The sequence below is a fragment of the Schistocerca gregaria genome, chromosome 5 (genome assembly GCF_023897955.1).
Source record: "Schistocerca gregaria isolate iqSchGreg1 chromosome 5, iqSchGreg1.2, whole genome shotgun sequence".
NCBI classification, from domain to species: Eukaryota; Metazoa; Arthropoda; class Insecta; order Orthoptera; family Acrididae; genus Schistocerca; species Schistocerca gregaria.
The window spans coordinates 319,320,997-319,348,087 of record NC_064924.1 but is presented as its reverse complement, the minus strand read 5'-3'; the positions used below and the strand labels follow the sequence as shown (position 1 = coordinate 319,348,087).

Sequence of the window (27,091 nt, the reverse complement as noted above, 5' to 3'; positions counted from 1 at the left end):
TTTCTCCCATGATACTTTTAGTACTTTAAATAATTTTCTTGTATTTGTGATTTCAGGTTTCCAGATAGGACACTAAACACTATATTTGGACTAATGTCAACATCAGCATATGCTGGTGGTGCTGCAGCTACAGGTCTGGCAGTGTGGCTGCAAGCGGCATATGGTTGGCGCCTTGTCTATTTACCAATGGGTGCAGTGGTTCTTGCTCTATCACTTCTTGCGTGGATGTCAATGCGATTACCAACTGACTTTGGTATAGTTGTACCTGGCAAAGAGCACCCATCTGTTCAGACTGGTTCTTCATCACGGCCACGATCATCATTGCTTGAACTTTGGAGACTTCCACTTGTTGCGGAGATGGCTGTTGCAGTGCTTTGTCTGAAGCTGGTGCGCTATACTGTGTACCTGTGGCTGCCTACTTACTTGATCCAAGCTTTAGGATTAAATGCTGCAACGGTATGAAAAAGCATTTACTTGTATTGCTACTGCAGTTTCAACTATAATTATAACTGCACTAAAATTTGGGTTGTGATAGCTGGAGTAGACATAGTATTCAATACACTCAAAAATAACTATACAGAATTGACAGCAAAAATTCAGATTCAAATTGACTTCAGGAATGGGATGAAGACAGCCAAACACTGGACACAGCCACATGCATAGTATGAATTTATGAAAGTAGGACATAATAGAGTATGTATGAAAGATGACATGTATTATGATTTTCTGACTGTTTTCACAGATAACTTAAACTGCACGTACCTAGAGAGAGAAACATTTCTTACACCATGTGAAGTTTGTGATATCATTAGTCTGCTGTCTTTCAGAATAAATATTTTTTATGATGTAGCACATGACACCCCTTCCCCCCACCCCTCTCGCACCCTCCCACCAGTTGATCTAGAACTATTTTGTATGCCATAAACTATTGCAGCATTTCTCCTCTTCTTGTAATGCAGTATAGGTTTTGAATTCTCTCTTTTCATTCGACTTAGTCTCCAACAGATGCCTTTTTCGATGTTGATTTGACCCGGTTCTGCTTTGTTACTCAACTTTGCCTTTTTATTAAGTCCAACTACCTGTTTGAATCATTTTCAAATGGCTCCCATACTGGGTACAGTCTCTGTTTTGTCTTCAGAATTTCTCAGTAGTGTGGTGATGTACACAACACCTGCGTGGTGGTAGGCCTCTGACTAAGCAGAGAATGCACGGTTTGTGCCTGTGCTGCCCCTTCCTCTCCTACCACCCTGAGTGTCCAAGAGTACATATTTATCTTATTTAAAAAAATGTATCCACCAAATGGTGGCAGGAGAAAAGTGCAATCTTTGGGAGCCAGTGGCTCCTCCTCCTGGCAGAGGGGCTGAAGGGAAAGGAAGGGAGATGAAGTAAAAGGACTGGCAATGTTTAGGAAATGGGATACTTTGGAAAAGTCGTCCAGAACCCCAGGTGTTCTCCTGCCACTGCTTGGTGAGATTTTTTAATTTATCCAGTTACATTATGTTTCAGTGATATGTTTTTCATATTTTGAACACAAGGATTTAAGGCAGTGACATCCATGCTAGGTAGTTTTGCTTTAATGGCATGCTGGCCTTGGGGAGAGCCCTTTGTCAGAGTGGGTGGCACCACTGAAGGGAGTTACGTGAACCATGCTGGTGGCCGTATGTCTTCAATAACCAAAGCGCAGAATGTATCCATTCTGATTTAAAACAGCCACCTCCTTTCAGTAAAAGGCATTGTTGTGGCGCAGCAAAATCGGCGAATCCTGTCACAATTACCCCTCTAAAGAACTTATATATTGTTATGGGTATGGTATTCCACATTAATCTTTTAATTAAGATGAGGATTAGTGTGCACATGTGGAAAGACAGTGTATCCATTTTATCTGTGGGGTCCAAAAAATTAGAGATAACCAAATACCAGCACATTTATCTTGCTTTTTGAGGGTGAATTATTAATGGAAAAGGTTAAGATTATGGTCTCCCTGTGTGATGTAAAACCCTATTTTCTAGAGTGGGTGTTAGGATTGGCAATGGTTTGTCTGGAATGGCACGGGATATCTGTTTGCTTACCAGGGCTGGGGGATAGTGCCTGTTGTGAAGACCTTGATGAGACTCTCTGTATGGTGGGCAAGGGAAATCTTGTCACTGCAGATATGCCGTCCTCATGTGGCCAAGCTGTTTGGAAGTGAACACTATTGAACAAAGCCTTTCTCAGTGTCCTTCACAATCCAAACCCACTACCTCATTCTTTATATCATACCAACTTTATCCTAACTCACAATTACTGGTCCTCTGAAGCAAAGGTATACATACAAATCCACGCCACAGCCATGCCAACCTGTTTATAGGCCATGTAAGGGAGACCTTCCTAACCTCCCAAAGTGCCAAACCCCTAGTCTGGTTGAAGTTCATTGATGAGATCTTCATGATCTGGGCTCATGCCCAAGACCTCCTATTCTCATTCCTTAACAATATCAACATCTTCTGTCCCATCCACTTCACCTGGTCCTCCTCAACACAAAGTGCCACCTTCCCGGACGTAGACTACCTCCTCTCTGAAGGCTCCATCCATATCTTTGTCCACATTAAAATCATCTTGGTCAGTATGCTGACGGTCTCAGCAAGGCCTTCACAGACAAGCACTGTCCCTCAGTCAACAAACAAATCTCTCGTGCCATTTCCTCACACACACCCCAGTTTTACCTATCAACATGCCCTGAAATGATAGATGTCCTAGCCAAGATTCTTCCCAACCTCCTAAAGTGGTTTTCTGTCACCCACCCAACCTCCACAACATCCAAGTCCATCCTTATGTCACTCTCAATTCTAATCCCTTGCCATAGGTATTATATCCTTCTGGAAGACCTGGGTAGGAGACCTGTCCAGACTGCCAACCCACACTTCCTATTCCAGTCCTGTTACAGGGCTTATCCTACCTTCCCCAGAGGCTGGGCTACGTGTGAAAGCAACCATGTCATGTAACAGCTCTGTTGGAATCATTGCACAGCTTTTTGGATAGGTATTACTTCCAGCCAGCTGTCCACCAGGATGAACAGCCACTGCCCAACTGTGGCCAAGAACAGAGTAGAATCTGAACATAACATGCTTGCTTTCAGTGGCTGCTTCACAACCTGGACCATCTGCATCCTCCCATCCAACGCTAACTTTTCTAAACTGCGCAGATCGGAGATATCCTTAGAACACATTTCCCATTTCCTAAATTATCCTGGCCTGAATCTACAGTAACCTACTCTCCGCCCACGCTGCACCCAACAGTTTCCACCGCTTTTGTCCTACCTCCTGCCCCCTATTCTCACCCACTCACTTTATTCGTGTGCTGCCCTCTGTCAGTGCACCTGCTTGTTTTTTTCCCCTTCCTCGTTCCTCTCCTCCTCCCCCCCCCCCCACCCCCCCACCCCTCTCGCCACACGCACACACACACGCGCACGCACACACCAGCACACTGTGACAGATAACACTCTTCTCTCCACTCACCTGTATACTGTTGTCCTTTCCCCATCCTCAGCTCCTCCTCCTCCTCCTCCTCCTCCTACATGACAGTTGCATTCTCGTCCAAACTGCTGGACATGACGGTCATGTGTGCATGAAATGTGCTTTCTTATGGTGAATGTGTGTGTGTGTGTGTGTGTGTGTGTGTGTGTGTGTGTGTGTGTGTGTGTGTTTTCCCTTCTGAAAAAGGCATTGGCTGAAAGCTAATGTATAAGTGTCTTTTTGTTGTATCTGTGTGCAACTCAACATGTCATCTTCACAGTGAGTAGCAGTCTTATCTTTTGCTTGTATTGTCAGCATGATCTCTGCATCGTAAATGCATCACAAGGGTGTCTGATTAGGTAATGGAGCTTACATCTAGTTTATGCGGTTTTGGAGCCCCTACTATTCATCTGATAGAACTTCTCATAGTAGAGTGTTTAAGGCTTGAAACACACTGCCACATGTCTTTGATGTTTCTCTCTCTCTCTCTCTCTCTCTCTCTCTCTCTCTCTCTCTCTCTCTCTCTCTCTTCCCCCCCCCCCCCCCCCCCCGCCCCCAGTTTAATCATTTTTATTTTTGTTGAATATATTCCCATCCATAGTGATGTAACAACAGAATGTCTTTCACAACTAATATTCAGGCAGTTGTCTTTCCCTTCAGTCAGTTTTTTTTCCCCCAATTAAATGAAGCAAGTCTCTGTGGCCATGTCTGCTCTATGAATGTTTTCACCCAGTCTTTTGGTTTGTCAGTTTTTTTCCCCCTCATGGCATATGGCACAACTGCTGGCAGGCTCCTGATGCCGCCAGGAGTGCAGCCAATATCACGAGGTGGCCCAGCTGCCAGCAGTCTCCTACTGCAGGTCCGTATTGCGCCTGCTCAAGGAGGCCCAGTTGAAGTACAGTACAAACATGCCACCAGCAACTGAACCACCTTCTTGCATAGGGAACATACAAGATGCACACATAATCTATGAGGCCAGATTAGTTTTTAGTTATTGAACATCATAACACCTTTTCAGGAAAATGGAATGCAAAAACTCAAAAAAATTTGGCAGGGTTCCCTTCTTCTTCACTTACCCCTAAGGGAACGTTTTTATGCTGAACTTTGTTTTTTGAACGATCCAGCTTAATTAGTTACGCGAATTGCATCTGGAACCACTTTCTCCATGGCAATACGTCCAATCAGTTTTAAGCAATGAAAAGAAAAATTAGTGTGTTCAGTACATAATTAAATGAATGTATAATGTTTATTTTAACGTTAACGTACTCCCTGAGATGTCTTCAAATGCCCTCGGTGGTAGAGCTACCTTCCGGGGTTATGTGTACCAAGATTGTATACCATTGTGTTAGTTCAACTAATGGAAGTACCACAGACTGATTTCACTTGAAAAGAAGGAATAGGTAATTCAGTCAACATGCAGAACTGAAATGGGGTTTATTGACTGTTTCCATTTGGTTACGCATACAGACCAGATATACTTGAAAGAAATGAATGGATAATTATGTAACTGATACATAAAACTACAACCGAATGAATTGATAGTTTTGATTCCATCAATAATTCTGTCTTCCCCTGCAGTTTTTACCCTCTATAGCTCCATCAGGTACCAAGGAAGCTACTCTTTGTCATAATGCATATCCCTTCTTCTTGTCAGCATTTTCCATGTTCTCTTTCTTGCCGATTCTGTGGAGAACCTTCTCATTGCTTATATTATCAGTCCACCAAATTTTCAGTATCCTTCTGTGGCACCCCATCTCAATGCTTTGATTCTCCTCTTCTGGTTTCCCCACAGTCCATTATTCGCTTTCATAAAATACTGTGCTCCAGTCATATTCTCAGGAAATTTCTTCCTCAAATTAATGCCTATATTTGATACTAGTAGACATTGTTTTGCCAGGAATGCCCTCTTTGCCTGTTTTAATCTACTTTCTATGTCCTCCTCCTTTCCTGGTAATATATTCAAAGGTAGCAGAATTCCTTCAATTCGTCTAGTTTACTGCTAACAATTTTTACATTTAGTGACCTTTAATCTCGGCAACCAAACACATCCCATGTAGAGCAACTGTAACCAAATTTTTCTCCAATGAACAAATACAAACATATACAGAAAACAGTTAATTGTTATAAATATGGAGTCATTATTCTTCTTTTTGACTTTCACCCAGTATGGAAATTGTCTGACCCAGTACGGAAATTCTGTGCTTGAAGCTCAGCCTTTTGTTGCACCCATTTGTCCAACTCAGTGATGTTTGTTGCTGCAAGGGTGCCCTCCTTCTACTTGCCTTTTCAGTGTATAAAAAAGAAAGACAGTTCTAATATATAAACATTTTAATAGTTTGAGCTATTAAATTCACTTACTTCCAAGAGGCTCACAATTCTTCTGCAATGAATACATTCATGATAAACATGGGCACCTCGCCATTGCAATATTCCTTTCTTTCCTTTACTGCAGTGTTACTCTCTGACAGTGTTTTTTTTTTATCAGATTTGATCTCCAAATCAGATTTTCTCCTGACTACCCAGCTTGCTCATAGCACATCAATTACAGTTTTTCCAGCTTCAGTATAGATTACTTAAGCCATGTAAGGAAATCAAAATTAAGCACACTGCAGAAACTTATTCCCTCAATGCCTGGTTCCATCTGGACTCGCATAGTATTCTTTCTTGTTATTAAGCAGAGGTTCTTTACAGCTACTAAGCCAATGTTCTTTGTGGAGAATACTGAAAATGTATTTGTGGAAACCTCTTCACTTAGTAAATTACAAAATGGCTCTGTCTATTGTAGTTGTTGTGGTCTGATTTGATGCAGCTGTCCACATACTCTATCTTGTGCAAGCTTCATAATCTCTGAATATCTACTACAACCTAGATCCTTCTGAATCTGCTTACTGTAGTCATCTGATAGCCCCCCCTCCACAATTTTTATGCCCCCACACTTCACTCCGTTATTCAATTGGTGATCCCCTGGTGTCTCAGAATGTATTCTACCAATTGATCCCTTCTAGTGAGGTTGCACCAGTAATTTCTTTGCTCCCCAGTTCTGTTCAGTAACTCGTCCTTAGTTACATGATACACAACCATTCATACCTGCGTCAGACCATTCAGATTTATGTTTTCTGTGATTTCCTTAAACCACTCCAAGCAGATGCCAGAATGGTTCCTATGAAAGGGCACAACCAATTTTCTTCCCCATCCTTGACACAATCCGAGCTTGTGCTCTGTCTCTAATGACCTCAATGTTGATGGAACGCTAAACCCAGTCTTTCTTCCTTCCTTCTTTCCTTCCTTTCAGACACAGTCCATTCCATTCCTTGCTCTCTCTGACAGAATTGCAATGTCATAGACAAATCTAAAAGCCCTTATTTCTTCTCCTTTAATTTTTCACTGCTACATAACAACTAAGTCAAAACAAGGTCCCAGGAGTAGATAACATTCCATTAGAACTACTGACAGCCTTGGGAGAGCCAATCCTGACAAAACTCTACCATCTAGTGAACAAGATGTATGAGGCAGGCTAAATACCTTCAGACTTCAAGAAGAATATAATAATTCCAATCCCAAAGAAAGCAGGTGTTGACAGATGTGAAAATTACCGAACTATCAGTTTAATAAGTCACGGCTGCAATATACTAACGCGAGTTCTTTACAGACGAATGGAAAAACTGGTAGAAGCCGACCTCGGGGAAGATCAGTTTGGATTCCGTAAAACTATTGGAACACGTGAGGCAATACGGACCCTACGACTTTTTTAGAAGATAGATTAAGGAAAGGCAAACCTATGTTTCTAGCATTTGTAGACTTAGAGAAAGCTTTTGACAATGTTGACTGGAATACTCTCTTTCAAATTCTAAAGGTGGCAGGGGTAAAATACAGGGAGCGAAAGGCTATTTACAATTTGTACAGAAACCAGATGGCAGTTATGAGTCGAGGGGCATGAAAGGGAAGCAGTGGTTGGGAAGGGAGTGAGACAGGGTTGTAGCCTCTCCCTGATGTTATTCAATCTGTATATTGAGCAAGCAGTAAAAGAAACAAAAGAAAAATTCGGAGAAGGTGTTAAAATCCATGGAGAAGAAATAAAAACTTTGAGGTTCGCCGGTGACGTTGTAATTTTGTCAGACAGCAGAGGACCTGGAAGAGCAGTTGAACGGAATGGACAGTGTCTTGAAAGGAGGATATAAGATGAACATCAACAAAAGCAAAACGAGGATAATGGAATGTGGTTGAATTAAGTCGGGCAATGCTGAGAGAATTAGATTAGGAAATGAGACACTTAAAGTAGTAAAGGAGTTTTACTATTTGGGGAACAAAATAACTGATGATGGTCAAAGTAGAGAGGATACAAAATGTAGACTGGCAATGGCAAGGAAAGTGTTTCTGAAGAAGAGAAATTTGTTAACATCGAGTATAGATTTAAGTGTCAGGAATTTGTGGAGGGTAAAAATCGTTGAGGGAGGCCAAGAGATGAATACGCTTAGCAGATTCAGAAGGATGTAGGTGTCAGTAGGTACTGGGAGATGAAGAAGCTTGCACAGGATAGAGTAGCATGGAGAGCTGCATCAAACCAGTCTCTGGACTTAAAAAACTTAAGTTGTGCCACAAATTTCTCTTCTCCCCAATTCTAGTCAACAACATAACACTGCCCCCACCCCCTCACTCTCTGCAGAGGCTACCACTCACCACTTCTTGTTGCATACATGCTTGGCTACAACAGGCCCCAGCCTGTGCAGAAGTTTTTCCGTTTCTGTGCTGCATGTCTATTGTCTTGCTATTTTTTTTCCTCTCCCTTGGAGAACATGTTTGAGGTATTTTTGGGAATGTGTTCTGAAGTACCACTAGCGTGACATCAGAGCAGTGCTTCCACTATCTTTTCTTTCTTTCTTCATTCTCTGTCTACTATCCTTATTCTGCTTAGGTGTTGGAGTTGTCTCTCCTCCCTGTACAATCCAGAAGGCCATCTGAAGCATGAGAGGTGACAGGGTAACACGCAATTCCCAGCCCCGGGTCAACAGATGTGGTTCACACATACCACGGGGTACAGGCCAAGCCCTGGAGGGGTGATTGCCTGAGCTGTGACATTCACAAATTGCCAGTTGCACCGTCTGTCAAGAGTTCCGGAGGTGTGACCTGAGATGTGAACAATCACCCAAAGCAGATCAGTCCCCCTCTGATGGGCGGCCCACAGCAGGAAGGAGTGCGCTATTGGAGACGCTGGCAATCGTGGGAAATTTTCTCGCAATGAGCCAATCACCATCTCAGACTGTATCTACTAAACATAAGCAGAATGAGGTTAAAGATTCCAAGAACCTCAGGTATTGTGTACTGAAGATGGTCAGTCATTTGCTATGGTTAATCTGTTTATTATTCAGAAAGGTGTTGATGCAATTGCAGGATCTGTAAAATTGTGATTTCATTTATGTAATTGCACTTTGCTTTTGGAGGCCATTTGTGATTTTCAAGCCCAACAACTACTTGCAGCTTCACTCCTCCATGACTGTACTGTTCGTGTTGAGGCCCATCGAGTGCTGAATTCTTCACATGATGTTATTTACACTAGGCTACTTGATGATCTGACCAAGGGAGAAATCTTAACTTGTCTCTGATGAGGTCGTCACTGCAGTCTGCTGGGTAATGAAAAAAGTTGATGCAACCTTAGTGCCTACAGATACTCTGTCACATTTGATAGACTAGTGCTTCCATCAAAGAAGACATCACTGTCTGACTGTAGATTCCAAACTTGATGCACTGTTACCAGTGTCAGTGTTAAAACCATACTCAGATGTCCTATTAAAACATGACCAAATGTGTTACTTGTGGTACGGATGCGAATGAGGGTGATTGCACACGTCCTTCTCCCCGCTGTATCAATTGCAATGGGAACCCTGCAGCGTCATCCCAAGAATGTCCAGGAGATCCGAATGAAGAAAAAGTGCCTTACCCTGTCACTCGTAAGTTATTGATTAGTCAAAAGCCCTGTGTTTTACCATCTGGCACCTACAGCAGAGTGTATACGACCCGGGACAACCGAGAAATGCGGGAAAAACCCAGGAATTTTTTCATCTGGGAGAAAACCAGGAAAAACCTGGGAATTTTTCGGAATTCCGGGAATTTTTCATTGTTTTAGCTTTCAGTTAAATTTTTGTAATTTTGACTGTAGAATTGATTCTCTGGAAAAGAATGTTATTGTATCCTGCTACTGGAGAATGACACTGTAGCAATAAAATATAAACGAGAGGGAAAAAAATAAAACTTTAGTGGCAAAGGAAATGTGCAATTTACAACAACAAAAAACCGTGCCCGCACAAGCGTCTAGAAATAGCAAAAATATGTCAAAGGCCATAGGGCGCAGACTGTAATTCTTCGTAACAATAAACTGCTTGCTATGAGCATGACGTCACAACTGTTCGTTTGACCAATTGCCAGCAGTCTGTTGCGCATGCGCATTTGACTCCCGTATAAGCAGTACCTTCTCCCGCTACTTGAAGTTTGGCTGTTAGCTGTATCGGTAGTAGCAGCAAGCAGCCAGATGAAAACTAGAAAAATTTTTCTCGCGTGCGCTAGCTGCCAGATTCACGCTTGCACAGAGTTGTAGTGGGGAGGGGGTTAACCTCCACATGACCCGTATTTACGTTAATTGATTTCGCTGCTTCTCTTCGTGTACCTCTCCCACGTCAAATTAAAACAAAACGGATTTCTGAGGCGAGGAGCTATCAAGTGAATTAAAATACATTCACATAATTACGGAGGGCAAAAATACATTATTAATTTCAGTTTTCTGATTTGATTTTATTTCAGGTTAGTAGCAGTCAAGCATTAATCGCCTTGTAGAACAGTGAAGTTATTTTTGCAAGTTTGCTAAAGAAATTTGGCTTTATTAATCTTTCTGCCGAGGCAATCATTTTATTTGAAACAAAGTGTTTCATTCTACAGTATTTGCTATTTCCAATTGTTCGCTGAATTTCAAGTGCACCTTATCATCTTCTGCCATATATGGCATTATGCCATAATAAAGAACCAAAAATGAGATCGTAGAGTACTGGTACTCCAAGAAAATTCACATCCCAAAAACCACACTGAAAAACTTAATATCAGATGGGACTTACTTCATTGTGAAAATGGAAAAAGCCAATTTGCACTTCAAGCCAAATTATGCATTTCAGTCTGGTTTACGAAATTCCGATGCTCTTTGGAGTATCTTCTGATGCCCTGTTTCTTTTATGGTGTAATGTAAGCTGTCTTAGTGCTTTATACACACCACTGCAGGGACCGATGACCGTAGCAGTCTGGTCCCTTTAATTCCCCAAACCAACCAACCAACTACACCACTGCAGTTGCACATGCACAATAATGCCTGTTTTCTGGCCCTCTCTGGCAACTGGTAAATAGAACCTATTTCTAACAGTCTCTGGATAGTATTGCGAACAGTGGTTAGAAAAGCGTTACTTCAAATTAAATTTCTTTTTACGCAAAATGAATTATGTTGTGTGTGGGGAAGTGGGGTGGATATCTAAATCACAGAGCGTTCGAAACTGAACAGTTTGAGGTCCAGCCACTTACAAGAATTTCGAGCCGAGACATTTATGTCATAATTTTAAATTTACTGGCACATTTGTGTGATGTCTCTTAAAGTATAACACACACAAAAAAAAGATCAATATTACATGTGAAAGCTTAGCTCCTGTTGTAGCGTGTTAATCTTAGAGACTAATATTATATGTGAAAGCTTAGCTTTTCTTGTAGATATACGGTACTGTGTACATTAATGTAAACCGTTAACTTTTCCTCTTGTGTGTTTGCGCTGTGTAACCAGTGATCTTGCTGTTGGCTGACTATGACACGTGTCCTATGCTCTGAATAGCTGCTGTCATCAGCTGATGAGATCTCGTGGCTTGAGATATGACTCGCTTACAAAAGGACATCGCAACCTCGGTTTCAACGCTCCGGAAACTAACGCGCTGTGTTTGGTGCAATTCGAATTTGTTGTTGTTGTTGTCTTCGGTCCTGAGACTGGTTTGATGCAGCTCTCCATGCTACTCTATCCTGTGCAAGCTGATTCATCTCCCAGTACCTACTGCAACCTACATCCTGAATCTGCTTAGTGTATTCATCTCTTAGTCTCCCTCTACGATTTTTACCCTCCACGCTGCCCTCCAATGCTAAATTTGTGATCCCTTGATGCCTCAAAACATGTCCTACCAACCGATCCCTTCTTCTAGTCAAGTTGTGCAACAAACTTCTCTTCTCCCCAATCCTATTCAATACCTCCTCATTAGTTACGTGATCTACCCATCTAATCTTCAGCATTCTTCTGTAACATTCGAATTTATACTTTCGTAATACGAAAATATGCAGTGTATATGTTGTTGCAAATCAAAGGTCTTTCCAAAACTTCTCTCCATTTTTAATTAAAAGTCTCTCCAAAACTTCTTTGCCCCATCTTACCTTTTTTTTTCTCCAGGAAGTTCTATGTGATAGTATAAAACATTTACCATTCAAAGGATTGATAAGTTTAACAGTTCCGAGGGAAAATCTACGGAAAACCTACTGTTACTTAGCACAGAAAAAGAGTAGGTTCGCACGGGAAAAAGCATATTTTTTAAACGGGATACCCGGGAATAATCCGGGATTTTTTTTTCCTTGACCCCGTATACACCCTGTACAGTACCGCTCTTGCTGTGCCTCACTCCACAGAGGACACAGCCTCATAGACTTGCGACCTCAAATTCAGCACTGCAGCTGAAAAATCGGCCAGTGTCACGGAAGCATCTGTTTCTTTCACCACCTCCTCCAGCTATGCAACAAGCCACCAGATCTTCACTTTCAGTAGTGAAATCACCTGCTACACAACAGGCAGGTCAGAAAGGACAGAAGGCGAAGACTTTTTACATACCTCCAGCCAACAAACATCTGAGTAATCTGCCAACTGCAAAGGCTCAAAAGGCTCAAAGAAATGAAACGAACACAAAAGGTCACTGACTGGAGGCTTTACTTCTCCCTAGTGACCTTTGACGAATGACGTTTCCCCAGTTGTGATGACCAGGTAGATTATCTTACAAATGTTATCTTTACCACGCTATGTCCTAGTCCCTTTGTGGACTGGGCGGCCCGCAAGACAATTTGCAGCTTCTCCACATTTTCAACTGACATCCTATGATGAAAAACTGTGTTAGTTATAAACTGTTGTGTATGCAGTGTTGTCACATTCTTTGGGATAGCAAAAAAGCTAGCTGGATTTCGTTTACTTGTTCTTTTAATCCTTTTGCATGCACATATTTTGTAGCAGCTCAGCGAAGATGATTTTTTTTTTTTTCCATCCTATTAGAATTGTGATCAACTGAATATATTTATCTTTTGATAAATTTGTTTTTGTGATTTAGGACCAAAAAGTATTGTACATATATCACCACGGCTACCTTTGTGAGATAGTAAAACTATTGTGGTAAACTAATTTCTCATTTCCATTTTGTGTGCTGTTGTCTGTTGCTATTACACACAAAAAATAATGAACAGTGTTTTCCTTTTTTATTTCATATATCCTTTTATTTTAAAAAAATGTTGGTTATTGATATTAAAGTTTACTTACCATGATGTGAAAACAATCCTAGAAATTTTATCACGCAATAAAAGTACGAGCTGATATAGGTCACAATAATGTATATTGCAGAAGCGAAGCAATGTGTCCCAACAACAGTAGTACCTCACGACATTGTCATAGCAGTTTTCATACACCAGGTTCAGTGTACTACCAAAGATGTCAGGCATAGACAGAGGTGGTGAGACATATTCCCAAAAGCTTTGGGATATCCCTAAGTTGGTGGTAAGTACACTTCCCAAGGACCACAGATAACATATTAGTTTCGTATATAATTCCCAAACCCCTTCCATAAGCTACTTTGGTTGTAGTCATACTTCACAAGAACCATTAAAACACCGTTGTTTGGTGATACATTTACTTCTGACAGTCCTGAAGGCTATATTCCACAACAAACAGAAACTACAACTGTTGCAGCAGACTGCCACTAGATGCCAGCAGTATACAGGAGTAACAAGAAATACATTTAGTGAGAAATATGTCCCGCACAACCCAGGAAACGGTTAACAGTTCCACTCCCTCTTCAGTCGTGTAGGCCAACCTCTGATGGCTCTCTCGGATCGAGGCCCATTCGCAATATCCTGCGTAACTGTGGCAGATGACGTTATTGTGGACACCATTGCTATCTCCAACACTTTAGGCTGCTATTTGGGAGGTTTCGAGTTCCACCCACTCTCACCTTGCCTTCCTCCATGGAATGGCCTCAGATGATAACTTTCTCCTCTCAGAATTGTGAATACTCTCACATCATCCCGATGAACACCCCCCCCCCCCCCCTCCCCAGGGTCAGATGATGAACATATTCAGATGTTGCAGCACCTGTCTCCTGCAGGCAAGCACTTTCTCCTTCATACATACAATTGCATCTGGACAGATGGCATGTTTCCCAGATGCTGTGGTGAAGCCACTGTGATACCCATTCGTAATCCTGGTAAGGACACATACCTTCCTTCTAGCTAGTGCCCCATTTCTCTCACCAACTGTGTTTGCAGAGTGAAGGAATGTGTGGTTCATGCCCAGCTGGTATGTGGCTCAAGTCTCACAATTTACTAACCACTGCACTATGTATATTTCATGCACGCCAGTCTGCAGTTGACCATAATGTCGCTTTGCCAACACATGTCGTTAACGGTTTTCTGTGGAAATACCAGACTGTGGCTGTGCTATTTGATTAGGAGAAAGCCTGTGACACCTGCTGGCAGACTGGTATCCTCATTACTCTCTGCACATGGGCTTCTGAGGCGGCCTGCCTCATTTCTTTCAGGAATTTTTAAAAGACCCAGTTTTCAAGATAAGGTTGGGTTCTGCCTTGGCAGACACTTCTATCCAGGAAAACGGGGTGCTTTGGGCTCCATCTTGAGTGTCATCCTCTTTACTACAACCATTAACTGTATTATGGCCTGTCTTCTTCTGAGCATGTCCAGCTCTTTTCGTTGATGACTTTCTGGTCTATTGTAGGTCTCCACAGACGTCTCTCTTGGAATGGTGTCTTCAGCAGTGTCTCAATCGTCTTTACTTGAATTGCTGACAGCGCACTGTGTTTCTTCCACTATCTTTACATCATGGGTGCTGTTGCTCTTCGGTTCCCTGAAACTACCAGATTCAAGGAGCTCATGCTGGATAGAAAACTTGTTTGATCATTCCATGTGTCTTACTGTCCATCTGCTGTACCCGGTCCCTCAGTGTCCTACATGCTCCTGCAGAACAGATTGGACCACCCTCCTCTGTATGTACCAATCCCTTGTCCGTTTGAAACTAGACTGTGAGTGTTTCATTTATGCATCGGTCAATCTTACACAGTCTAAATACACCCCACCATTGTGGAATTCGTTTGGCCACTGGTGCCTTTTACATTATCTCAGTTGAGTGTATCTACGCATAAGCTGCCGAGCTACCGTGATCATATTGGCGTGATGTTCTCCTCAGGGGAAATGCATGCTGTTTGTCTGCCATGTCCAGTCATCTGTACTATGGCTCCTTTGATGACTCGTTTGACTGCCAGTATGGGGTGTGTTCCTCTTCTCTGCTACCTCCTGGAGTTTGCTTTCGGCTATTGCCCTGGCAGCGTAATTGCATGCTACCTGCCACTTTCCCCATGGGTGGAACCCTTCACCATTGGATTTGTGTGGCAGTCCATGTTCACCTCGGACGTCATTTGCTTCCTAAGGAAACTACTCCAAATTTGGTCTATTCCTCCAAGTTTCTCATCCGTCGCACCAAACTTACCAATAGTACCTTTGTGTCACTAATGGCTCTCGGATTGACTGTGGTGTCTAGTGTGCCTTCGACATAGACGGAATCCATTTCCAGAATGCAGAACACTGCTCAGTGTTTAGAGCAGAGCACTTTGCCCTGTTTCGGGCCATGCAGTTTATCTGGTAACACAGGCTTTTCAATTCTGTCATTGATCAGATTCGCTCTGTGTCCGTCAGAGCATCAATGTGCTGTGCACAATTCATCCCTCAGTGCAATGGGTCCAGGAAAGATTCCACTTGCTCACTCTTGAGGTAACCACTGTGATGTTAATGTGGGTCCCTGGTCAGGCTCACGGGAAATGAGGCTGCTGCTGCCAGGACTGCAGTCCTCCTACCTTAGCCCGCTAGTTCTTCCATTTCTCCCGATGTTCCCATCTGTCAGTAGGTAGTGTCACTTTGGCATCACTGCTTGTCTTCTTTCATGGGAACAAGCTTCAAGGTATTAAACTGCTCCCAGTAGGTTGGCCAACCTCCTCTAGGCCGTCTTGTCGCAAGGTCTTTTTAGCTAGGTTGCACATTGGGTGCTGCCATTTTAGCCATTGCTGTTTGTTGTATGGTTGTTTCCCAGTACTGTGTGCTCAATGTCATCAACCTCTGACGGTTCGCCATTTCCTGACCGAATGCACTTTTCTTAACCACTTACAGTCTAATGTATGTTTGCTGTCCAAGTTATTGGCCGCTTTAGTGAACAACACGCGGGCTGTTAACCACGTTTTACTCTTTATCCATTGTGACAATGTGGCAAAGGACATTTAATTTTTATTTCGGTGCCTCCATTGCGTCTACAGCATGTTTTGTGGACTTTTCTCTAACTAGTAGTCCTTTTTCTTAGCCCTCTTCCTTCCATAAATTGGGATTAACATGTAGGCAATTTTTTAACTCCTTTTTCATATTAGTGTTCTAAGGTTATTACATAGGTGCGTTTGACCTAAAATAAAACAAAACAGCATAAAACAAAACACTGCAGATCGATCGAGAATTTTGCACACTCTTAAATAGGCGATGGTCCACTTTGTATGTTTAGGTGTGCCAGACAACAAGGAGACAGCGGAGTATTCATCCATGCTTATGTTCAGGTTTTACTTTGTGAGAGAGTCAAAATCATAGTCTGTTATTGTGATGCTCCTAGTGCAGTGTTGTCCTTCCCTTCTGTAATCTTTGTCGCTCTCCAACAACCATTTCATTGATAACTATTCTAAGGCTTCAAGGTTACCCTGCATTCTGTTGGAGCCATATTCGCCATGAATGAGCATTTGGAGGGATCTGTACATTGGTTCACACAGGTATTGTCAGTGCGTGGATTCCTCTTCATACCATATTTGAAACAGCAAACACTGCTAATGCATATGACTCCAGTGATCACTGCTTGTGCCATTTACTTACACCCAGGCCTGACACTTATGTAACTTCAATTATTGTAATCCCATCCATTTTAGTGCTGCCCATGGTACCATTTTGGCTTTTGACCTTATGATCTCTTCATCCAGTCTTGTGGCTTCACTACAATGGTCACTAATTGATTATCTTTGTGATGACAACATCTTTCCAGTAATACTGTCACTTCTTTGTTGCCACCCAATAGAGTAATTGCCACTTGGAATCTCTGGCAATTGTATACCTCTGCCATCACCTTCATCCCCTGTTGAAAATGTCTCTGTTGCTGGAACTTCTATCCTCCTTTCTACAGGACCCTCAACATCATGAGCAACATCTTTCACAACTGACCTCATCAGTTTTAGGTGACTTGATCTAAATGCTCACTACCCAATTAAAGACAGAAAAAAGGAGTGTTTTGTCTCTTCCTTGCAAAGGTTTACATCTTGATCCCAGGTTTGAACTGAACTCTGTAGTCTAGTGGGCTGCCGAAGATCAGCAACTATTCAATCTCCTCCTTCTTGGTGGTATTTCTACATATGCACAAGTTCTTCTGAAGTTGTTGTGGCCCACTTTGCAGGTTATCAACCCCCGGCACAGTAATCTTGAAGTACCTGATGAAACATTTACTGACTGGTAAGTGCATCAGTCTCATGACTCGCATCATAATACGGATGCAGACCCTGATGAAATTCATAATCAAATGACCCAACAACTGAGTGCATCTCAGTCTCTGTTTACTCAGGGCCCTCAACTGTATGTGGCCAGAAGGTGTTTCTCTTTCACAGTGGAGAGATACTGTCAACATTGCAGTCCTTAAATGAGCAAAAGTGTGTCATACATCAGTAGCTGCTGATTGATTAGCCTCTCAAACCTGTTGTGCAAAATGCTTGAATTGAAGGTAGGCTAACAATTGTGCTCAGTTCTTGAATTTAGCACATTTTGTTCCTCTATCAGTGCTGATGATGATCTACAACTGACTATCTGGTTAAGATGGCTTTTGCAATCTGACTGGCTTTTCCTAAATGCCAACATGTCATTGCTGTCTTCATACAACACTGTCTGGCAGCATCATATTTTACTTACCCTCCTACTGATTTTTATTTGCCAGTTTTTATCCCACCAATCATTTCAAGTTATGTTTGGTAATCAGCTCCCTTGAGTCGAATATAATGGCATCCCTCAGGGCTCAGTGCCGAGTGTTAAACCCTTCATTGTTGCCATTAATGGGCTAGTGACCTCTGTCGAACCGTTGGTTACCCCCACTCTGTATGCCGACAACTTCTGCATTTGGTAAAGCTCCAAATTTGTAGCCTTTGCTGCCCACTAGCCCCAAGGAGCCTTCTGAAGGACATTTACTTGGGCACTTTCCCATGGCCTCCAATAATCTCCTGTGAAAATGAATGCATTTCTTTCATCATTCTGTGGTTCATCCTGACCCAGAACTCATCTGCTATCTGGACTGGCCAGACTGATGTACTTATGTCCCTCATGCAATTGCTCATTTCTGGCATCAATATTGCTTTCAAAACCTGCTCTTTACTGCTCCTGCGTACTGTAGCAATTTGATCGAATTTCTGGTGGCTGATGTTCCTAACTGCAGATTGACAATCCCTTGAATGAGAGCATGCTGAGCTTCCATTACGACTCTTAAACCCCTCTCCTCCCGTCTAACCATCCAACCAAACACCTAAATATACATGGACATTTCCAGATCTACTCCTACATTCTCTGCCTAGTTTCACTTACTTACTTACATACTGCATTGGCCACACAAGCCGCATTCGGTCTTTGGCCTCACCAATCAGCCTTCTCCAGCATCGTCGGTCCATGTATGCTTCTTCAGACAGCCCCAGCGTACTCATATCCCCTTTGACCTGATCAATCTATCGGAGTCGTCTTCTCCATGGTCTTTTGCCTCTAACATCTTCCTCCACTACCTGCCTCGTGATCTGGTCTTCTCGACATATTACGTGTCTATACCACTTCTGTCTTTGACCACTGCCACAATGTCCATCGACTTGTATAGTTCCTGCAATTCACAGTTCTTTCTTTTCCTCCATTCATCTCCATCTTTCGCTGGCTCAAAAATCTGTCTGAGAATGGCATTCTCAAATGTCAGGAGTTTTCTTTCCATCTTTTTGGTGATGGTCCAGGTCTCAGCTCCATATAGGAGTACAGGTTGTATTATTGTCTTGTAGATCTTGGTCTTTGAGGATCTCAGTAGAAGCCAGGACTTTAACAGGTTTTCCAGAGCAAGTCTTGACCTGTTTCCTGCTTGTATTTGTGCTGTAATTTCCTGGTCTATCTTGTTCCTTTCACTGAGTATAGCCCCAAGATATTTAAAGTCTTTTGCTCTACCAGAGACTTTGACCTCCACCTGTCTGTCATCATTTTCCCTGCTAACTAAGTGGTATTTTGTGTTATCCATATTCAACTCCAGGCCTGCTCTCATTGCCTCTTCCATTAATGTTCTTGTCATCAGAACCATGTCTTGCTCTTTCTCTGCTATTAAAACTACATCATCTGCATAGGCCAGGGTGTTGATTCTTCCCAACTGCATTCCTGTTTCTAGGCTTGCTACTTCTCTTAGGGCTCTCTCCACTACCAGGTTAAACAGAAGAGGGGAGAGGCAGTCTCTTGTCACACTCCAGTCCTGACCTTGAACTTCTTTGATATGTTTCCGTTTACTTTCACCATACATGTTGTCTCCTGGATGCATATATGTGTGTTTTACGAGTTTTCTGAGAAATTGAGCCCTTTAGAGTTCTTGCCCTATTTGCTTGTGTATTCACATTATCATAAGCATTTTGAAAGTCCACAAAAAGGCAGTGAACATTTTTGCGGAATTCCCAGCTCTTTGCTAGCACTTGCTGTATTGTATGTAAATGGTGTACAGTTGAATTTCCCTGCTTGTTGGATCCCAGTACTTTCTCTACGTGTGGTGTTAGTCACTTTAGTAACATGTTCAAGATCTTATAGTTGTGTGATTCCTCTATAGTTGCTACATCTCATTGGGTCTCCTTTTTTTAGTATAGGGCAGATTATAGACTCCTTCCAGCAGTTTTATGGTCGCTCTTACTTCTTCCATACTTGGTAGTTCATACTCCTCCAATCTTACAGTATCTCTGTTATCTCTATATGATTTCTCCTCTTCATTTTCTGTTGTAGCACTCATGGTGTTTACATCCACATTCAGGAGGTTTTCGAAGTAGTTTTTGCATTCCTCCATAGCTTTCATTTCATCTGTGATTATCTGTCCTCCTTGACCTCTGGTCACTTCAATCCTTGGATTGTATCCTTTCTTGAAGAACCTGACTGTCCTTTAAAAGTCTCTTTGTATTTCAAATATATTAAAAACAAAGATTCCAAGATTTACCAAGCGGGAAAGCACCGGCAGGCAGGCACAATGAACAAAACACACAAAAACACACACAGAATTACTAGCTTTCGCAACCGTTGGTTGCTTCTTCAGGAAAGAGGGAAGGATCACCTGCCACCCTACCTAAAACCTCTTTCCTCGTCACCTTAGCCACCTTCATCCTGACCCACAACTTCTTCACTTTTGAAGGCCAGACATACCAACAATTAAAGGGAACAGCCATGGGTACCAGGATGGCCCCCTCGTATGCCAACCTATTTATGGATCGCTTAGAGGAAGCCTTCTTGGTTACCCAGGCCTGCCAACCCAAAGTTTGGTACAGATTTATTGATGACATCTTCATGATCTGGACTCCCAGTGAAGAACAACTCCAGAATTTCCTCTCCAACCTCAACTCCTTTGGTTCCATCAGATTCACCTGGTCCTACTCCAAATCCCATGCCACTTTCCTTGACGTTGACCTCCATCTGTCCAATGGCCAGCTTCACACATCCGTCCACATCAAACTCACCAACAAGCAACAGTACCTCCATTATGACAGCTGCCACCCATTCCATATCAAACGGTCCCTTCCCTATAGCCTAGGCCTTCGTGGCAAACGAATCTGCTCCAGTCCTGAATCCCTCGACCATTACACCAACAACCTGAAAACAGCTTTCGCATCCCGCAACTACCCTCCCGACCTGATACAGAAGCAGACAACCAGAGCCACTTCCTCATCCCCTCAAACCCAGAACCTCTCACAGAAGAACCCCAAAAGTGCCCCACTTGTGACAGGATACTTCCCGGGACTGGATCAGACTCTGAATGTGGCTCTCCAGCAGGGATACGGCTTCCTAAAATCCTGCCCGAAATGAGATCCATCCTTCATGAAATCCTCTCCACTCCACCAAGAGTGTCTTTCCGCCGTCCACCTAACCTTCGTAACCTCTTGGTTCATCCCTATGAAATCCCCAAACCACCTTCCCTACCCTCTGGCTCCTACACTTGCAACCTCCCCCGGTGTAAAACCTGTCCTATGCACCCTCCCACCACCACCTACTCCAGTCCTGTAACCCAGAAGGTGTACACGATCAAAGGGAGAGCCACGTGTGAAAGCACCCACGTGATTTACCAACTGACCTGCCTACACTGTGATGCTTTCTATGTGGGAATGACCAGCAACAAACTGTCCATTCGCATGAATGGACACAGGCAGACAGTGTTTGTTGGTAATGAGGATCACCCTGTGGCTAAACATGCCTTGGTGCACGGCCAGCACATCTTGGCACAGTGTTACACCGTCAGAGTTATCTGGATACTTCCCACCAACACCAACCTATCCGAACTGCGGAGATGGGAACTCGCCCTTCAGTATATCCTCTCTTCTCGATATCCGCCAGGCCTCAACCTCCGCTAATTTCAAGTTGCCGCCGCTCATACCTCACCTGTCTTTCAACAACTTCTTTGCCTCTGTACTTCCGCCTCAACTGACATCTCTGCCCTCACTCTTTGCCTTTAAATATGTCTGCTTGTGTCTGTGTATGTGCGGATGGATATATATGTGTGTGTGTGTGTGTGTGTGTGTGTGTGTGTGTGTGTGTGTGTGCCAACACGCGCGCGCGAGTGTACACCTGTCCTTTTTACCCCCTAAGGGAAGTCTTTCCGCTCCCGGGATTGGAATGTCTCCTTACCCTCTCCCTTAAAACCCACATCCTTTCGTCTTTCCCTCTCCTTCCCTCTTTCCTGAAGAAGCAACCATCGGTTGCGAAAGCTAGTAATTTTGTGTGTGTGTGTGTGTGTGTGTGTGTTTGTGTGTTTTGTTCATTGTGCCCGTCTGCCGGCGCTTTCCCGCTTGGTAAGTCTTGGAATCTTTGTTTTTAATATATTTTTCCCATGTGGAAGTTTCTTTCTATTTTATTTATACTCTCTTTGTATTTCCTACTATCTGGTCTTCTTCTGCCAGTTTTATTTTACTGTCTGTGAACTCTCGCTTTTCTGTTCGAAGGACTTGTCTTGTTGCTTCTCTAGCTTCTTTCATCCTGCTCATTTGTAAGCTGTAACAGTTTCGCTGCTTTTCTCTTGGTTACTGCATCTCTACACCTATCATTAAACCATCCCCTGCTCTTACTCCTTTTCTCCATTGGCTTCATTTCCAGGTGAGAATAGTGTTTTTACATTACAAGTGCACACACTTCACTCTACGTTTGTTTTGTGATCTCCTGGCATTAAGCTTTGACCTGGGGTCGTTTCCATAGTTCCATACCGAATTCGAGGCTATTTCTTGGTGTTTTGTAATGATTATCTTTTTTACGGTGTGGGGGTGTTGGCCCCACACCCAAACCCAACCTGGAGGACCAGGGTGTCCAATTTAGTCTGGATCACCACCTTTGACCTATCTGGTATGGGAGACCCTACTAGAAGCCAAGCTATCCCCAGCCTAGCTCTCAGGATCACTTGACCACACAAGCTCCACCACCATGACAAGGTAAGGACACCACACGGGGTGCCTATTTTGACTTAGAAACTATAATTAATTTTGATGGCAAATGCCATTTTGCTTACTATTAATAATTTACCTGCAGAAATCCCATGTTCAGATATGTAGCCATGTCCTACTTAGTATGACGACTGGAATCAACAGATGTTCTCCAGCACAAACTACAAATTCCAAGGCTCCAACAAATGACTAGGGATCCTATATGAATCACAAGGGCATTGTATGTTACAGAATACTGATTTGTCAATTATTCCTGGCAGATGCACTGGGAATCAACAGATGAAACAATACCTTTCATGATTCTTGACTTACATTACGCAGAAATATAGGAAGAGAGAAGTAGAATGTATATCACTATTTCAGGTACAGTAGTAATAAAGAATTTTCACACCAGTGGCAGAGAATGTGAGAATAAGTCTGTTCCCATTGTGTATAGATCAAAGAAACTTCCACTAGTGGTTACATTGGTCTGTCACCTACATTAAACTCTATCTACATCTGCATGACTACTCTGCAATTCACATTTAAGTGCTTGACAGAGGGTTCATCGAACCACAATCATACTATCTCTCTACTATTCCACTCCCGAACAGTGCGCGGGAAAAACGAACACCTAAACCTTTTTGTTCGAGCTCTGATTTCTCTTATTTTATTTTGATGATCATTCCTAACTATGTAGGTTGGGCTCAACAAAATATTTTCGCATTTGGAAGAGAAAGTTGGTGACTGAAATTTCGTAAAAAGGTCTCGCCGCGACGAAAAACGTCTTTGCTGTAATGACTTCCATCCCAACTCGTGTATCATATCTGCCACACTCTCTCCCCTATTACGTGATAATACAAAACGAGCTGCCCTTTTTTGCACCCTTTCGATGTCCTCCGTCAATCCCACCTATTAAGGATCCCACACCGCGCAGCAATATTCCAACAGAGGACAAACAAGTGTAGTGTAAGCTGTCTCTTTAGTGGACTTGTTGCATCTTCTAAGTGTCCTGCCAATGAAACGCAACCTTTGGCTCGCCTTCCCCACAATATTATCACTACCTAGACAGTAGACAGCAAGAATTCTGTGCACATTCAGTTCCGTCGTACGTGTGCGAATCTTTGTCCCTTGGCTGCACAATTCCCCCACTACCACACCATGCTGTGTTGAGTGGTAGGAGGGGCAGAGGAAGAAATTACAAATACCCCATATTGACAATGTGGGTGCACAATGACAATTGAATGGCTTGCAAGAGATATGGTTTCACATTTCTCAACCAGATAAATCACAAAAACAAATTTTCAGTATTCAGTCATCATTTTAGGCACCCGGAAGACATAATAAATTTTTTATCTGGTACAAAGTGTCAGCATCGAGACAGTTTTGCGTAGTTTTGTCACATGTTTTGCCACATAATCATGGCTTCCAGTTCCATCTGCACATGCACAGGGGTATTTTCTCCTGAAACAGGAATCAGTCTCAAAAACAGCACAAAAACAAACGTGTGATTGGCATTGTCCTCAAAATGTTTAGAAAATTGTCCTTGTAATTCTTTCAATCTCACGGTGATTTTGTGAAAATTTGCGTTGTCTTTTACGAAATGGACAGGGTTTTTTTTTTTTTTTTTTTTTTTTTTTTTTTTTTTTTTTTTTTTCCAGAATATGTTCCTTCTATGATGCAATTTTCTTTTTAAATACATCACCATACAATCAGAAATAAATTGTTTCTCACCTTGCAGCGTATTACTGTGGACTGTGCGCTGTCAAATCCACTTTGCGAGGTCTGCAATCCATTCCGAATGCTCTGGTTTCTGTTCCTGCTTTCCTTTTTCCTTCAGAAATTTAACAATAGCTGCTTTAAAATTGAGAAATAAATCTAGCCATATCCCTTGACGTAATCAATGCACTTTGCAATAATATTTAAAGTCTCCATACTCTGTTCAGTTCCATCAAAAACTGTAGCGAGTGACAGTTTTATTTACTATTCATACCCTCAGTTTCATCATTTGCTCCATGCCTGCAAATTTAGCACAAAGTGCTTCTTGATGTATAGAACAAGAAATTCCGCAGAAATCTGTCGATTGATCATAGTATAAAGGCCCAGAAGGTTTACCAAAATCTGTCAATTGTTACAATTTTTTCCTCAACCATCATCAACTATATCTTTAAATTCTTTCTGCATGGTGTTGTAACATTGTTTCATAGCAAATATGTTGTACCTGTTACGCGACTTCATAAAAGAGAATTCTCTTGTTTCTCTTCTGACATTCCAATTCATTATTAAAGCTTGTGATGTTAGATTGCTTGACTTCCTCTTTTTGTGCAGTCAGTCACTGGACCTCTCAACTTTACCTGTACCACAAACGAATAGCGAAGGTAAACAGTGCTGACACCATGACTGTGCCGAAGCGAAGAATGTCATACTGATAAGAAATGCAACAGTGCAGTGGTATGTGGAATGTCGCCATTCACAGAGTGCTTCTGAAAAGGTCCAAGCAAAATTGAGACTTACCAAGTAGTGCTGAGACAGGCCAAGCCTTGTACCGCACGCATGCAGCACATGTGCACAGATCAGTTTTCACGCCATGGCTCACCGTGATCCAGGCCATTACTTGTGATTTAACCCCTTAACTTAAAACCCCAGTTATCTCATTTTTATTATTTTGATGGAAGCTTAAAATTGCTAGTATACTTGGGTAGCTTAGAAAACAATCTGAAAAAAATCTTTCAAAAAATATAACCCTACTTAATTTGTTTTGGCGCTGATAGTTAAGTTTTTGGCCACAAGATAGCATCTAGTAGTACATTTGTAGACTGGCTATTGTGTTATGGTTGAGGTGGTTGTCACTAGGTATCATATTTACTCTGTGCAGCTTTGGATACTCGAGAACAAAATGCGTGCTTTGACTCTTTCCTATGTTGTTGTTTAGGCAGTGCTTTCAAAGAAGAATGACTATAGTGATCCTGAGGTGGACATTGAATTTAGTGGCTCAGGAAGTGAAGAAGAATGTAAAATTATTACATTCTAGACTGAAAGTGATGATATTTAATCAGTTGTGTTAAAAGTGCTGGCCAGTGCTAAGAGATAAATACATTCACTGTTCTCCAGCCAGCCCCTTCAAGATTTAAATACATGGTTAGATTTCGTAGCTACACAGAAATTACAAAATGACTGCAAGTTTCAGGATATGTTAGATGAAATCCTGTGAGCGAATATACTTGATATTTTATTATTGGTGATCTTCAAAATTTTGTAGCTCATTATTTTGAGATTTGAAAACTGTCTTTATGTGTCTATATGTAACGTCATTAATTATAGGATTTTTTTCATTAATAAAAAAATATTATTTTTTGGAACATAATTTGAAAAACAAAAAATCGTTAAGGGGGTTGATATGTATTTTTTAAGAAACGGCAGCATTTACATGTGTTAACTTTCATGTCAGCACTTGCTGAGTTTGTTGGTCATTCAAAAGAAACACAGTTTTCATGACAAATTTCTTGACACTTTTCCATTACATTTTTCAGTGACTTTTAATGTCTTACAAATAAAGTGACCTGTTACAATTTTTTCTGTTTCTTCTGCAGGTAGGCATCTTGTCAGCAGTATTCGATGCTGGCGGTGTTGTTGGAAGTGCTTTGCTGGGACTAGCTGCTGATCGCCACAGCTCTCTCTTTCACACTTGGCTAGCAGTGGTGGTTAGTGCACTGGCCTTCATCCTGTTCCTTGTAACTGCAGCATGGGGTCCCCTGTACAATGCTATGCTGTTGCTGCTGGCAGGGGCATGCATCTGTGGACCTGATGCCCTTTTGGGAGGCTCACTCGCAGTAGCTGCAGGTGAACGTGAAGGCAGAGGAGCTGGTGCCGCTGTGGCTGGTCTTGTAAATGGCTTTGGGAGCCTGGGAGCAGTATTGGAAGGTCCCCTGGTTGGCTGTGTCACTGATGCCTATGGATGGGAAGCTATGCTGCTGCTGGTTGTAGCACTGCTTTCTGTTGGTTCCTTCTGTGTACTGAAGGCACTGTTGTTCCAAAGAAGGCAGGCTGTTTTGGTCACTGGATCTCTGTTAGCCAACATGGACTAATTGTTGTCTTGAAATATGTGAATGTAACTATTGATACATCCAGAGTACATGTACAGTATGTTGTTTACTGTTGATTTAATGTAACATTTTTTGAGAGGAACAGTAAATTATAATTTTATGAATTGTCATTTCTTTAGCCCATGTCACTGTTTGCAGAGGTTGATGGCTTGTATAATTATTGGTACAGAATATGTTTCCATGTCATGAACACACACTTCTCTATTATTTCATACATTTTCTTGTATACCAGAGATGATTTAAGAGGGTGTAAACTGTTACTTTGTGACTCAGTGTCTCTGCCATCCTTACTGCTGGACCTGTGAACTGCTATTCATGCATAACTTTTTATTGATTGTAAAGTAGTTGCTCTAGAAAAATTGTTATTAATGTTGTGGAAAAATGAAAACTCTGGTGCCACAGAATTAGATTGATTTTTGTTAAATCCAGACCGTTATAG

At 42.2% G+C, this 27,091-nt stretch overlaps 1 protein-coding gene across 1 annotated transcript in view; it reads left to right on the top strand.

Annotated features, from left to right (window-relative positions):
* The window catches only part of LOC126271960 (uncharacterized), a 60,430-nt gene extending 33,668 nt beyond the window's left edge, over positions 1-26,762 (top strand). The window contains exons 3-4 of the mRNA XM_049974411.1: positions 57-456; positions 26,140-26,762. Coding sequence (XP_049830368.1) covers positions 57-456; positions 26,140-26,634 — 895 coding nt within the window. The 3' untranslated portion in view covers positions 26,635-26,762. The remainder of the gene's footprint in view (positions 1-56; positions 457-26,139) is intronic.
* The last annotated feature ends 329 nt before the right edge of the window (positions 26,763-27,091 follow it).